This window comes from Cottoperca gobio, chromosome 4 (assembly GCF_900634415.1).
Source record: "Cottoperca gobio chromosome 4, fCotGob3.1, whole genome shotgun sequence".
Lineage (NCBI taxonomy): Eukaryota > Metazoa > Chordata > Actinopteri > Perciformes > Bovichtidae > Cottoperca > Cottoperca gobio.
The window spans coordinates 18,788,198-18,803,118 of record NC_041358.1 but is presented as its reverse complement, the minus strand read 5'-3'; the positions used below and the strand labels follow the sequence as shown (position 1 = coordinate 18,803,118).

The following is a 14,921-nucleotide window of genomic DNA, read 5'->3' as shown; positions in this document are numbered from 1 at the left end:
TTAGACAGCGGGCAGAGCATATGTATACATCTAAAAGCACTCTTTAATAGTTCTGCACACGCTTTTGCATGTCTGAACTCCTTTTAAAATGGGTGATAGTGTCTTCAGAAGTGATGCATGAGCGTCGACAATTGGTTCTCATCAGTTGTCTTATCAGCTGTAGCCAATTAATTCCATGAGTTGGCCAAAGGGCAAAATTAAACTCATGCTCAGAATCAGTTAGAAACATTGCCGTGGAAGTTTGTACACACTTAAAATGTTGTGTATGCATCCAATTACTGCACTGCCCCCTGCTTGTGATGCCTCTGATTTTGTCTGCTGCCTAGAAAGGCGCGAGTAGTGAGAGATGTGCTGAAAAAGACTCTGGGGCTCTGACACACAAAATATCTCCTTTCTCACCCCCACATCCACCATCTGCTATCGTTGACTCATTTACACACTTTTCACCTCTCTCCACACTCATCATTTTTCTACATTCTATTGTGTTACCAACACTGCACTCCCCTGTCTGTGTTTAATGCACACATTTACCTTCTCCACTCCTCCATTGCACCCCCTTCCTGGCAGAAATCGAAGAGATGTTGTCTACTGATCTGGTGCCCGGTGATGTGATGGTCATCCCCAGCAATGGGACCATCATGCCATGTGACGCCGTGCTGGTCAGCGGCACCTGCATTGTCAATGAAAGCATGCTCACAGGTTAGAGGCGACATCTGAACATTTCTCTCACTCGGGACAGAGACTGTTGGAATATTTGTACATTAACAACCGACCACAGGAGACTCCAAACAGCAAAATACTTTTCCTATAAATCTCCCAGAAGATAGTTCTAATATCAGTCTTACCCCCAATCAGGAGAGAGTGTTCCTGTGACGAAGACCAACCTACCAGACCCATTGCCTGGGGAGAGGGGGGAGGAGACTGACAGTGCCTACAACATAGAGGAGCATAAGAGACACACACTTTTCTGTGGCACCCACGTCATCCAGACCCGCTTCTACACAGGTGACCTGGTCAAGGCTGTGGTGGTCCGCACAGGTACGTGTGTGTCTGGGGATGTTAGGATGATCTGTAAATTGGTGTACATTTCCTATATGTTTGGTGTGGAAACTTACTAAAACAATGTGATATTCAAATGTGATTGTATATATCAACTTCTTCTACCCAGGTTTCAGCACAGCCAAAGGCCAGCTGGTGCGCTCCATCCTCTACCCCAAACCCACCGACTTCAAGCTGTATCGTGATGCCTACCTCTTCCTGTTGTGTCTGGTGGCTGTGGCTGGAATTGGCTTTGTCTACTCCATTGTCCTCAGCATCTTGAACAAGGTAATCTTGGAGGTGACGAGCAAATGTAGTAGTAGTAAAAGAGGGGGTGAAAATGAGAGTGCAACTGCAAGAAAAGTGCATATATTTCCCTAGGAACATTCACTGGCTCTATACCACACAGTCACCCTTGTGAGCTGCCCGGTACAACCACAGTTTTGATTGTTGTGGATTGACTCCCTCACAGTGGCTGAAGTTTGAAACTGAACTAAAGGGATGTTTGTCCACTAGGGGGCAGAATCACTGCAAAACAAACTTTCAGTAACTTGGATCCTGTTTCTTGTCATCTGATAAGTCTGATACCTACTGACTGTACGTCACTAACTAACAGCATGGTAATACATTCCTGGTTCACTGTGTGCTGCAAAATAAGAACAGTTTGAGACATTAGTTTTTCCTTCACTGTAACGCTTGTTGTATAACTGTAGGGTTTTTGTAAAATAAGCATCAGACTTGATCATTTTTATTCTTTGCTTTGAGTTTGTTAACATGAACAATCAGGATAAACATGCCCTGGAGAGACTTTGCTGTACAACCTTGTTCAGTTTGAAAGTGGCTCTTGACAACTTATAATGAGAAATGTCACATATTTGACTCTCAAACCAGGATTTTAGCAGGCCCTCCAACAAATGAGCGTGACCTGACAATCCCTACCAAGTTTAGGATCATTTATCAAACATGCAAAAGTTTCCTCACTTTTTCCTTTCTGCCCGCCCCAGGTGCCAGCTAAGACCATCATCATTGAGTCCTTGGACATCATCACCATCACTGTGCCACCGGCACTGCCAGCCGCTATGACCGCTGGCATTGTGTACGCCCAGCGACGCCTCAAACTCCTTGGCATTTTCTGCATCAGCCCACAGAGGATCAATATCTGCGGTCAAATCAATCTGGTCTGCTTTGACAAGGTAAGTACTTTTGGTTTAGGACTGCTGCTTTTGCTCTGTAAGTAGTCTGCTCTAACCTTACATGTCAACAAGAAAAGTACACAGCTGGAAAAAAAAAATATATATATATACACACACAACATAGTGATCTCATCAGTAGTTTGTAGGATTAGAATATTTTTAGTTACAAAGGAATTGGAATCATATCATCGAGCATTTATCTAAACTGTTTTACATTTTGCATCAAGGGGGATGAAAGAATCTGCAATATGTTTGTGCAGATGAATTATTGATGTATGTTTATGTTTGGTACTAGGAGCCATTCCTTATGAGGAAGTAACTACTAATGTTACGTTCAGTATTGTGCCTACCTGCAGTTGTTTGGCAATTAAGATCTCTTTTTCTTTCAATTTGATTCAATTCAATCAAACAGTTAAAGTTGTTTTCTACTTACAGACTGGAACTCTGACAGAAGATGGATTAGACCTATGGGGAATCCAGAGGGTAGAGAATGGCAGGTAAACTGGTCTGTATTTATCTGTTTCAATGGCATTTCGGCTGCATCTGAAATAAATCTCAATTCATTATTTTAGTTAGCCATTGCTGAGGTTGTTTTGCTTTGCTGATAACCTGGTGAAAGCGTTTGGAATGTGCTGCTATATATTTTTTCTGATGGTCTCATTTCAACTACCTGAAAACGCTGAAATCCCACAGATGATGAACTGGGATGATTGTGTTGTGTTTGTGTCAGACGGCTCATGTGAAATTCTCCTGTTTCTTCTGCCTCTTCAGTTTCCACCTGTCAGAGGAAAATGCATACAAAGAAAATCTTGTCAAGTCCCAATTTGTGGCTTGTATGGCCACCTGCCATTCTCTCACCAAAATAGAGGGCCAGCTCTCTGGAGACCCGCTGGACCTTAAAATGTTTGAGGCTACAGGCTGGGTGAGTTGTTCTGTATCTATCCCAAAGCATAAGGTTGGTAATGGCAGCACAGTGGGAATGTGATTAGTCAGAGCACCTTTTTAAAAAGCTGCATTGGAACAAAAAGCCTTTGGAGTCCATCGTATGTGCAGGCTGCCGGTGTGTGTGACTAAAATATATAAAAATATTAGACATTTCTGATCCTTATTTCAATAAACCTTTGTCTGCGCAGATCCTGGATGAGGCAACTGAGGAGGAAACGTCTCTCCACAACCGTATCATGCCCACTGTGGTTCAACCCCCAAAACAGCTGTTGCCCCCAGTGCCTGCTGTTTCACCAGAGCAGGACATGGTATGAACCGCAAGCCAGTTATTCAGCAACATAACCTCAGGCCCTCAAAGTTTTGGAAATGTCTAAAGTAATAGAAAATCTGATAATATTAATTAAATATTAGAGCTGGAGTGTGGTCATGCACATTGTGATACTCAGTCTCTCTGCCTTTTTTGTTATTGTCAACCTAATATAAGTTGATATAAGATTGTCAAAATCCACAGTATATTGGCTATAATGAAAACCAGCATATTCTTGCCTTAATGCAACATTAATGGACACTAACATCATAAAATAACAACAGCAACATGATGAATACTTTGAACTGTTTATTTGTTTTGACATTTTATGTTCTCACGGACTCATCCCACTCTGCTCTTCTCATTCTAGGAGCTGTATGAGCTCGCTGTAAGTAGCCTTCTACCTTTTTGAATATATACTTATCAAATTCCTCTTTTTTTCCCGCCAAATTGACAGTATATTTCCCTATTTTGTTAAGCTTATATAGTGTCCTTCTATTATTATTATTATTATTATTATTATTATTATTATTGTTGTTGTTGTTGTTGTTGTTGTTGCCAAGTTAATGTCAGTTTTAGGTCAGGCCTTTTCATAAGTTGATGAACCTGACTTTGTCAATTTGTTTATCATTCTATGTAAAAAAAAAAAGTGAAGGATCTAATCTGTATAGGTGTCGTGATTTTGTCAACCAACATTTACCCAATATCTTAGTAATAGGCATTTTATAATAAATAATTTGATTAGCATTATACAAGATAGAGATTTAGTTTTTAGTTTTCTTCTTCTCTAAATGATGAATACCGTCTTTTGTTTTTGTGTGCGTCTGTGTGGGTGTGCATGTGCAGTCAGCGTATGAGATAGGTATCGTGCGCCAGTTTCCCTTTTCCTCCGGACTCCAGAGGATGTGTGTTGTGGCTCGTCTGCTGGGGGAGAAGCGCATGGATGCCTACACGAAGGGGGCGCCCGAGATGGTGACTAGTCTCTGCAAGAAAGAGACCGGTGAGATGTCTGGTTACTGTAACTGGGTGGGTGGTGATGGTCTAGTGGTATGCCTTCCAAACAAAACTCTAGAAGGTCGGGAGTTCAATACCAGGGCTGCAACCATTGTACCCCTGAGCGAGGTACTTAACCCTGCGTTGCTTCAGAGAGACTGTCCCTGTAGTTAGTTCAATGTAAGTCGCTCTGGATGTAATGTAATGTAACTGCTATGGTGCTGAACAGCACTGGAAGGTATTATTCAGGCTCGTGGCTGAGGAGTACGAACATTTTATTATTGGTATTATACATATATAATAATGGAATTTTAGCCTATAATTTCGTCCGACTGCAGACAAGGGAACCAGTGAAAACCCAGTTCTGAATGCTGATCAAAGACGATCAAACTTCTTTGATTGGTTTGATCGTCTTTTATTTTCTGTGTCTCTAATTGTACTCATTTCTCCAATGTCTCTCTTTGTCTTTGCAGTGCCAGAAAATTTTGCAGAGGTTTTAGAGAGCTACACCAAGCAGGGTTTCAGGGTCATAGCTCTGGCTCATCGTCGACTTGAATCCAAACTCACCTGGCACAAAGTCCAGAACATCAACAGGTAGCGTTCTCTATAATATTGTGTCTTATTTTTAAAACTATCCAGAGAACTTCAAGCTGAGGATTTCTGCTGCTTTGTTTTTGCAGCAAGTTACGTCAAACTGTCACGCCTGCATTCCTAGTCTAGTCTATGAAGTAAATAGGAAAATGTGGTGAATGGGAAAAATCTAAAAAGATGCTTTGTGTACTCAAAATGTTAAAAATAAAATGAATTAACTGGGAGCAAATTCTTTCACGTCCCCTTTTGTATTTTAAATATTTTAGTCTTGGCACATAAGTACAAATGTGTATTCATTTCCCTTTGAACTAGGGATCACATAGAGGCAAACATGGAGTTCCTGGGTCTGATCATCATGCAGAACAAGCTGAAGGCAGAAACCCCAGCGGTGCTGCAGGACCTCCACCAAGCCAGCATCCGTACTGTCATGGTTACTGGTGAGGACAACTGGCACAAACTAACTCCAATGGAAACCAGAGGATTTATTTTACTTCCTTGCTTAAGTTTCACCTTATCATCTGTATTCTAAAGGTTGCTTCACCGGTCATAAAAGCAAAGCGGGTGAAGCTGATAATGAATACACATACAGTATTAGGCACCATTTTATAACCAGGCTTCCTCCTCTTACTCTATATGTCCACACATCTTCTTGTTTTTTAGGGTTCCATGACACTATTAATTCCATTTACCATCAACCATCCCTCACAGACTACACTATACCCATACGATATACATACCAATATGGGTTGTTGAAGAATAGATTAGATAAAATATTTGTAATGTTTGTGTATAAAGGTAAAGAATGAGGGGGAAGAACAGAGTAGCACGAAACCAAGAACAGTAAGACACTGTATTGACATCCACTGCCCATCTTTAATATGAGCTGATCATCATAAAATAAATAATCCATTTTCCAGTGGATTATTTTTAATAGGAAATGTGTGCTGTATTCACATTACAGGTGACAACATGCTGACAGCCATCTCTGTGGCCCGGGACTGTGGAATGATCCCTCCCCAAGACACAGTTATCATTGCTGATGCCCTCCCTCCCCATGATGGACACACCGCCAAGATCACTTGGAGATACGCTGACAAGCCAAGCAAGATATCTAACCTGGAGGTGAGGCGATGGGGCTGACGCTAATACTCGCACAAACACAAAACCCACACGTAGAGAAAGTAACCGCTGAAATAAAAAATACACAAAATAGACCTTGAATTCAAATTCTTGATTCAAATATGTTTCTCAGTGTGCATAAAAGAAAAATATGTTTTTTTTACATAGTGAATAATAAATAAACACAATAATAAAATAAGACCTTTGCTAAACGTAACCTTCTTGATTGTTGTGGACAGTCTTGAGAAGTTGGTTCAACTCTAAAGTTATTGAGGCGGACTTATATTGGTATCTTATAATGTGTTGGCTCTCATCCGTACTTTCCTTACTTCAACAGGAAGTGAACATCAGTCTGGGGGATGTGTGTCACATCGATGAGCCCAAGAAACAAGAGCTGTACCACTTTGCTATGAACGGAAAATCGTTTGCCGTCATCTCGGAACATTTCCCTGACATGCTTCAAAAGGTATGAGGTCTCTTGATTGAGACTGGACATCACTTCAACCTGTTCTGTAATTGGTTTAGAAATGTTAACGTTGCTCCTGCTGTTTTTTAAGCACAAGTCTCTCCATGATATCTTATGTTTATGTTGTTGTGATCGTGTGTTCTGCCTTGCAGCTGGTGCTACATGGGACGGTGTTTGCCAGAATGGCCCCGGACCAGAAGACTCAACTCATTGAGGCACTGCAGGGTGTAGAGTGAGTATTAATGTCGAACACATGATGTAGCTATGAAAACTTTGGCAAGTCGTCCAAAGGTTAGTGAAGTATTTCATGTGAGAGTCTGGCCTTCTGTCAGGACTGTAAAGAAAACATATAGATGTTATTGACGGTAACTTTGAGCACAGAGTCACTGCTCTTCTTTATTTGCTCACAGCTACTTTGTTGGGATGTGTGGAGACGGCGCAAACGACTGTGGGGTATGTACATTCACTTAAAAAGTAACTATTAATGCGACAACAACAGGTTTACAGTAATTGATTGCAGTCTGAACATACTTTATATTTCTAACTTTTCTCACCCAGGCTCTGAAGAGAGCTCATGGTGGCATCTCTCTGTCAGAGCTCGAGGCCTCGGTAGCCTCTCCCTTCACCTCCAAGACCCCCAACATCTCGTGTGTCCCCAGCCTCATCAGGTTTGTCTTTCCTTCTGTTTTGTTTGCCACACAATACATAATTAATTGGCAGAGGAAATCTGAATGGTGAAAGTGATAACTAAAACCTAAAAGGAGCATCTCACCTCAAAAGCACCAGGATGGACAATGTTGTTGAAGTGGTGTTTACTAGTGTTGGTAATGAAACAGACTATTGATATAGTGATTTAAAAATGCTATCGATTTAGCAGTTCATTTTCTGACTCGTTTGGTCAAGGTTTTAAGTATTGACCTTCATAATGGGTTAAATTCTCACACAGGAAAACCAACCCATGCTGTTTAAATCAACCTATTTTAGACAAATTCATAGCTATTTATGTCAAGCTGTGTTTGTATAGCTACATGACATGATGTTACTTTACATGTTGCATGGAGAGATGACAGTGTTTGCTTGCTTCTATAGGGAGGGGCGTGCTGCTCTCATCACCTCCTTCTGTGTTTTCAAATTCATGGCCCTCTACAGCATCATCCAGTACATCAGTGTCACTCTCCTCTACTCTGTACGTAATGCTGATTCCACATTTAACACTAGCTGAGGAACTAGTGAGGAATCTAGTCTCTAATCTATGAGGTCTGCTGTTTTTATTTCTTAGATCCTGAGTAACCTTGGAGACTTCCAGTTCCTCTTCATCGATATTGCCATCATCCTCCTTATTGTCTTTACTAGTGAGTATAATAAAAGTAACAAGGATAAGGTGATGATGTGTTCTGTGTCTCGCTTTTATTTTTCTTAACCTAATATCTTAACTTCCTGCCTCTTCTCCTCAACCACAATGTCTGGGTTTCTGCCCATCTTCATCATTTACTTCCTGCTCCTCCTCAGTGAGTCTGAACCCAGCGTGGAAAGAGCTGGTGTCACGTCGTCCCCCATCAGGTCTGATCTCGGGGCCTCTGCTGTTCTCTGTGCTGACCCAGATCCTCATCTGCTTGGGCTTCCAGACCATTACATTCCTTTGGGTCCGACAGCAGCCCTGGTACACAGTGTGGACACCACTCACAGAGTGAGTACCTGCTATCATGGTTGATTGTACCAAACAAAAATAGAATGGCAACATAATCATAAACTAGATTTCTGTATTTTGAGCACAGACTGACTATGCTATTTGATTGTTCTTGAACCTCCTCTCACCCAGTGCCTGCAACATGTCATCACATATTAACGCGTCTGACCACAACGGCACCGAAGTTGACGACCACAACATTAAAAACTACGAGAACACCAGCCTCTTTTATGTCTCCTCCTTCCAGTATCTTGTTGTAGCCATCGTTTTCTCAAAGGGAAAACCCTTCAGGCAGCCTAGCTACAAGAATTGTAAGAAACTTGATTCTTAATAAATCTGTCCTAAAGTAGTTGCAAAGTTACTTTTGTTTATGTTTTAAATGTGTTTGTGGTTGCGTGTTCTCTCCCCAGGGCCTTTTGTGCTGTCTGCTTTGATTCTATATATCTTTCTGCTGTTCATCATGTTCCACCCTGTGAAGGGCATTGACGACTTTCTAGAGGTAAGAAGACGTCAAACGCAAGAAACATACCACTTTACTCAGCTATGGTGTACACTGTAGCCTGTTTTATCCAATAGCCAAGCTCTATAATCCTCTACTACTTTGATATAATATAAAGTCCCAGTCTGTAATTTCATTAAGTGTTCCAGACACATAACGCCTTCAAACAAGGCTGTCTTGCTAATAAACTCTGATGGTCAGTGTTGGAGTATCTCTTTCTCTCCCTCTCTACAGATTGTCTGTGTCCCGTTTGAATGGAGGGTAAAACTCTTCCTCATCATCTTAGTCAATGCTGTTGTGTCTGTTGTGGTGGAGGTAAGACACACACTTGAACACATGGTCACAGTAGATGTTTTCCTCATGTTCAGCTTTAGTTTTTTTCATGTAGTTTATCTCATGTAGCCGTGTTGTGAGAATAATTAATGTTGTAAAGCGGTAATACAGTACAAATTCCTTTCACCGCTTTTTGTGAATTCAAAAGATGAATATCATGAGACATATCAGCCTTTTTTCAATGGGCAATAGTATTTATAGTCTTCTTACTAATTTGTTTAATTAATCACATGTAATGATTGACTAACTTGATGGACGTGATTACTTAAAGCTTTGTTACAATGCAGAAGTTTTGAGGAATCAAATGAGCCTCTCTTTAATTCTTTCCCCTGCCCACTGCGCTACTCCATAGACCTTCATCCTTGACATCGTCTTATGGAAGCTTGTGTTCAGTCGAGACAAACAGGGCAGCTTTGGCGTCACTCCTGTTGCCTCGACACCACAGGTTGGCAAAATCTGACACATTCTTCTATTGCTCTCTCATTTTCCTCTTGTTTGGTGTTCACTCTCTCTTTCCAAACTTCTTTCTCTAATATTACAGGGCACACTTTTCTATTTTAACTTCTATGCAAGACATGCATGTGCGAGACGTCAGTCTCATTCTGACCTGTCCTCTCCTCCTCGTGACTGGCTTGCTGTTCGGGGCTCGATAACAATGGCAGTTTTACTTTAAACCATTCTATTCTCCGGCTGTGTTTTGAGAGGAGCCTCACAACTGCTCTTAAAAACAAATATTTTTGTTAATAATATTCTTGCCCAAGCCGAACACTATTTATTTAGAGCCACTGGTGGTCACTGTTAAACACATTTATATTGAGATAAATAGGTTTATGAACGGGACGTCATTGGTTTGTTTTGAAGTGAATGAGTAGTGCTCTCACCTCCTTTACAAACCACCATAGAAGCACCTTGTTGAAGGCCTTTACCACTTTGAAAAAGCTGGTTAGGTCCTACTAAGCTCCATTTGCTGCACTCCTGCGTTTCCCTATTACAGTAGGTCCTAGATAACGGTCAGTCAATGCTGTCCGTGGTTCCTATCAAGTACAGTATATTTAAAATCAAAGCGGGCTAGCCCTGACTGTCTTATCCAATATAAGGTTAAAGAGGAATGTACTTTAGTCTGTAAAGATCTGATGTGGACTCCTTTTGTTTGTTTGATCTTTGATTCCATGAGCTTATAGTTAAAGGAGTGGGCTAAGTCATTAATCTGTCTACTGCCATGTCTATCAAACGTATTATCATGGTGAATTTAGTTTTTAATGACTTGCATGCATGAACACTCGTTACAAATGATCAGTGTAAAGAAATGTGCCCGTGTTTAGCATAAATGGCTCCTCTCCAGTTTTATATTTGGCATGCAACAATTATATTAGCATGCCACTGTCAGAGTTGCATTGGTCAGTAAGAGCGTTTTAGAACACCTGAGCAAAAAATATGACACAAGTTCAACCGTCCTTTTCCTCCTTCCTTTTCTCTTTCATTTTATTTATTTTGTTTATTTTTGGGGTTGTGGTATTTTCAGGGGGGCCTTGATCTGTGTGCGTACAAGTGTCTGACCCGGCTGTGCTGCCCAAGCAAGATGACACCCAAGGCTCGCTACATGCATCTGGCCCAGGAACTCAGAGTGGACCCCGACTGGCCTCCAAAGCCAACCACCACCACTGAAGCCAAGTCCCGCCCAGAAAATGGCTCCACCTATCAAATCATGCTAAACTCCTAGCACCCCCCACAGTATCTAATCTAAACCTTTCATACAGGAGACGTGTATGCATTTGACACGTGTTCAATGAATGCACCTTTTAACCTATTCAAATGAAATTGTCACAGGATAATTGCTCGGCGTTACAGTTCACAGATACTTTCGTCTAATGCTGTAGTTCAAGAGACGTTGCTGCAAAAACCTTAGGATCGCACATGACTACCAAATAAAGTTTCAGCTCTCTCAGCACTCTGGCTCTCTCCGACTCAACCACTCGCGCGCTCTCAGGTCTCTTTCTTGTTATTTAAACATCAGTAATATTAATTTAATTCCCATCCTTTTTTGCAATGTATGTTCACCAAAGCTGAGCAGCATTTAGCCGAGGCTGGGTGGACTATAGCTTTTACCTCCTCAGATCGACTGCCAATGCAGTTTTGATATCCCCTCACTTTGTCTGTGAAAAAGACGACGTCTTCAGATTTCAATAGCAACCACAGTACTATACGTACTTTTAGATAAAGATTAGAAAAGCCTAATATCATGTCTGAGCCTTTCAGAATGGTCACAGAAACACTAGAATAAGCAGAAGTATAGTATAGGATGAAACCGATGCTAGGTTGTACTCTGGCCCTCTAAAGTACGACGCACTATTACTTAAACTGCAATTAAGATAATTGGTCGATAAAGAAAGAGGCTGGATGAGTTTGAGGGAGAGGGTAAAAATAAAAAGAGGTTTCAATTACCTATTCTATAGGATCACACCGTTTTTAAAAGCAGCAACAAGTCCACTCTGTTTCTGAGCAGCCACCACCTCACTTTTAGGAAGTTCACACAATTACTTGTTTCACAGGTGAAACCTGTTGTGGGCGGTGGAGGCTCTGATTGCTACTATGTAGTGGTCTTATACAGCTAACATATGTTAGCATATCCACTTGGCAAGCACTCATTAGAAGACATACAATCATAACCAAAAAGTAAAGCTTTAAAGTTTACCGTGGATTACAATTATTTGTCTGAGACCAGTATTTAAATAGTCAACTCACACTGTGAGATGTAGACTTGGGAATATTGGAACGGCTTCAGTCAACTTGTTGTTCAATTGCACATCCAGGCATATTCACATTGGCAAAACAAAACATAAGAAGTTGATTGGCTGTCAAGAGCCAATGATAAAGGTCTGAACATTTTAAGAAAGTTTAATGGGGATTTTCCAGATTTTGTAAGATTTGGAAACTGCACAATAAGTCTGAAAACATTCACGTTTTTCCATGGCTGGTGGGACATATTTCATATTTTGTAAATCTGCTGTCATCATCCACAATGTTGCATGGCCAGAACATCTTACCGTTATACCCGGCCACTTTTAATCTAAATCCTCCGAAATTTAGAAAATGACTTGTTAACGTTTTAAGTAGACAAGATTTAGGGAAAGTGTGCTTTTAAAATGGCAAGCCTTATTCACAAACTACAGTACATTATACATCAGATTGATGATTGCAACTACAAAGTGATGAACCTCAGAAAGTAATCTGAGGTTGCATTTTCCTCATAATTTGGCCACAAGTTTCATACACAGTTAAAACATTAAGGCTTATAAAAAGTAAAGGACTAAAAGAGAGTGCTCATCTTCTCTCAACCACAGGCTGGGACCTGTGGCAGGAACTCTATTGTGTTTGTTAGTTAGTCAGAGTTTACCGTAAGGCGTTTAAATAACCGATATTATTATGTAGAAAAGTAAAAACAGTCAAAAACAAATGGGTACATTTTATCTCTGCTTTTTTAGGCATACTAGTACATACATTGTTCTCTTTTCACCAACTTCTAAACTTGTGACTGAATTCTCATCAACCTCAGCTGTCTGACGGGGAACAACATGGCCTTTTCTCTGGCGCTTCCCTCAGGCTAAGCATTTGTCCCCCCTAGTGTTAAAGATCCAGCAACAGCAAACACGTCACTACTTTACTCCCATGGGCCACCAGTGTGGCTATACACTTTGAATCTGATGATGCTGCATCTATAGGCTATATCCTGTCAGCATCAGACTGAGACTGAAAACACACCAAGACTTGCATGAAGCCAGCTTCCTATCGTCATGTTCTCAAGACTTGGTGGTTACAATACTAGTTATATTACTACAAACACAGCATAACTGTAGACGTAAGGAACATTAACATCTCAGTATTACAAAATTGCACAATAAACGGCATGAATTTGGCTGGTTATCGCGGACAGGTGATCACATGCATGAGACCATACAAATCCTACCATCCTACCTGTACAAACTCATGTCAGATTGGCTACCATACTTACATTTATTTTCTTTAAAAACCAAATTTCTTCCTATGGAAGACTGACTAAAAGTGTGGTAGTAAATTTAGGGAAGGCATTGTGTATCTCATCAGGTCGCAGCACATTCAAAACATCCACGCAACAACACACGCTGCAAAGGACTGATGCTGATTATTACCATATACACTTGTATTCATGTTTGACGCATAGGCTACCTGCATAGAGTTGAGGGCTATGTTTTGTGTTCACTGCTCTTTCTTTGACGTTGAAAGTGATGCTCCCCAAAATCTAGTGAAGCATCAAACACTCACTCCCTGTAATATTTGAGGGTAGCTGTAAAAGTGTGTTGCTTCTTCCTCAATAAAAAACCTAACTGTGGAAATTTAGGTTAAGATTACAACAAAGGAGTTTTTATTTAGCATTTTTGTACTTTATTCAGCAATTAGAAGTGGTACCATTGGAAATCACTAATTGATTAAATACAGCTGACCACAGCCACTGGAAGGAGAAGAAAGCAAACTATTTACAGCAACATTTAAAGCCAGCAGAGAGTGTTTGATCCTCAAAAATCAGATTTAGGGCGAAGTATCTCTTTAAAGCAACGACACCAACACACATGCAGCCGGTTCTCTATGTCAGTATAACAGATTTTCTCCATAATAAGAAGTCTGAAGTTGCGCAGTTCCTAAAAGCCATTGTTTAGTGAAATGCTTGTAATATTACAAATGCACATGAAACTTGGGATCCATACTGTTTTTATGAAAAGCTCAAATGGGCAACTTTAGTTTTCACAGATAGTTTTATTTGATGAGCAAAGTTATAATATTTTTGTTATAGTATTTGGTTAAGTGTCTGTGTGAGAAGGAGATGACACATATATATATATATATTTATATTATATATATATATATATTTATATTATATTATATTATAATATATATATATATTATATATATATATATTACTGTAAATGAAATTGGTGAGAGAAGCATTAATTGGCTCAAATGGACATTCTTGTGCCAATTTGCAGAAAGATTCTGATATGTTGTCAAAAACATGGTCCACGTGGGTTTCTATGCCTCTGAATAATCAGTGGCATGTTTTTATTCTATATTTGTTTTCAGGCTTTAATTATTTTTCTCCAGATACCTACTGAGGCTAAATCTGAATGTTGTGTAAAAAAAACAAAATGTTATGTAATGCAATACTATGGTTATTGATTCTTTTCCCAAATACTTTTCATCACATTTATATTGGTTATTTGAAGAAAAAAAAAAAGAAACGTTTAATTTTATCCTGTGTTCAGATCTGTCAGATTTGTCTCAGCAGAAAAGTGGACTTTAAAAGGTGATAATAATATTAGAGATGTTGGATTCTATCTGTATATATGAGATGTACATTGCTAGTGTGTGCATACAAGTCAGAATAATTTAGTTATATAAATGTATGTTTTTTGGATTATCAAAGGGCTGGTGTGTCTTTTTCTACTATTTTGGTACTGTGTTACAATCAGTTGTCTGTCTACTTTTGATTTCTACTGTCTTTTGAATTTATTTGTGCTTTCACTTGTGTTATGGAGTTGCATTAGCTTTTATCTTCCTTATTTGGGCATGCATTCTGGGCATTTATTTCACTATTTAAATCAGTTAATGTGAAGTATGATTGGGGCACTTATGTCTTGGGTAAATACAATGCAGCACATGACGAAGACAAAAGAGTCCTGTAGGAACCTGTAGCAGGTTCTTAAAGTAGATTGACTTAT

General features: G+C 40.0%; 1 protein-coding gene across 3 annotated transcripts in view; it reads left to right on the top strand.

The window, feature by feature from the left end:
- The window catches only part of atp13a3 (ATPase 13A3), a 32,387-nt gene extending 18,358 nt beyond the window's left edge, over positions 1-14,029 (top strand). Inside the window, exons 11-35 of one of the 3 annotated variants that reach the window (XR_003832121.1) lie at positions 568-699; positions 856-1,038; positions 1,169-1,326; positions 2,043-2,231; positions 2,667-2,728; positions 3,003-3,153; positions 3,365-3,484; positions 3,854-3,871; positions 4,330-4,483; positions 4,950-5,070; positions 5,380-5,504; positions 6,029-6,189; positions 6,524-6,652; positions 6,805-6,884; positions 7,063-7,105; positions 7,211-7,320; positions 7,742-7,838; positions 7,932-8,004; positions 8,162-8,339; positions 8,472-8,650; positions 8,750-8,838; positions 9,073-9,153; positions 9,524-9,616; positions 10,694-13,793; positions 13,824-14,029. Coding sequence is in view for 2 of the 3 variants with exons in the window: in XM_029429388.1 (XP_029285248.1) it covers positions 568-699; positions 856-1,038; positions 1,169-1,326; positions 2,043-2,231; positions 2,667-2,728; positions 3,003-3,153; positions 3,365-3,484; positions 3,854-3,871; positions 4,330-4,483; positions 4,950-5,070; positions 5,380-5,504; positions 6,029-6,189; positions 6,524-6,652; positions 6,805-6,884; positions 7,063-7,105; positions 7,211-7,320; positions 7,742-7,838; positions 7,932-8,004; positions 8,162-8,339; positions 8,472-8,650; positions 8,750-8,838; positions 9,073-9,153; positions 9,524-9,616; positions 10,694-10,891 (2,924 nt within the window). In the remaining variant the exon portion in view is untranslated. Of the gene's footprint in view, positions 1-567; positions 700-855; positions 1,039-1,168; positions 1,327-2,042; positions 2,232-2,666; positions 2,729-3,002; positions 3,154-3,364; positions 3,485-3,853; positions 3,872-4,329; positions 4,484-4,949; positions 5,071-5,379; positions 5,505-6,028; positions 6,190-6,523; positions 6,653-6,804; positions 6,885-7,062; positions 7,106-7,210; positions 7,321-7,741; positions 7,839-7,931; positions 8,005-8,161; positions 8,340-8,471; positions 8,651-8,749; positions 8,839-9,072; positions 9,154-9,523; positions 9,617-10,693 lie in introns of all 3 variants that reach the window. The other 2 variants (XM_029429388.1, XM_029429389.1) reach the window with 2 other exon arrangements.
- Positions 14,030-14,921: the final 892 nt, after the last annotated feature.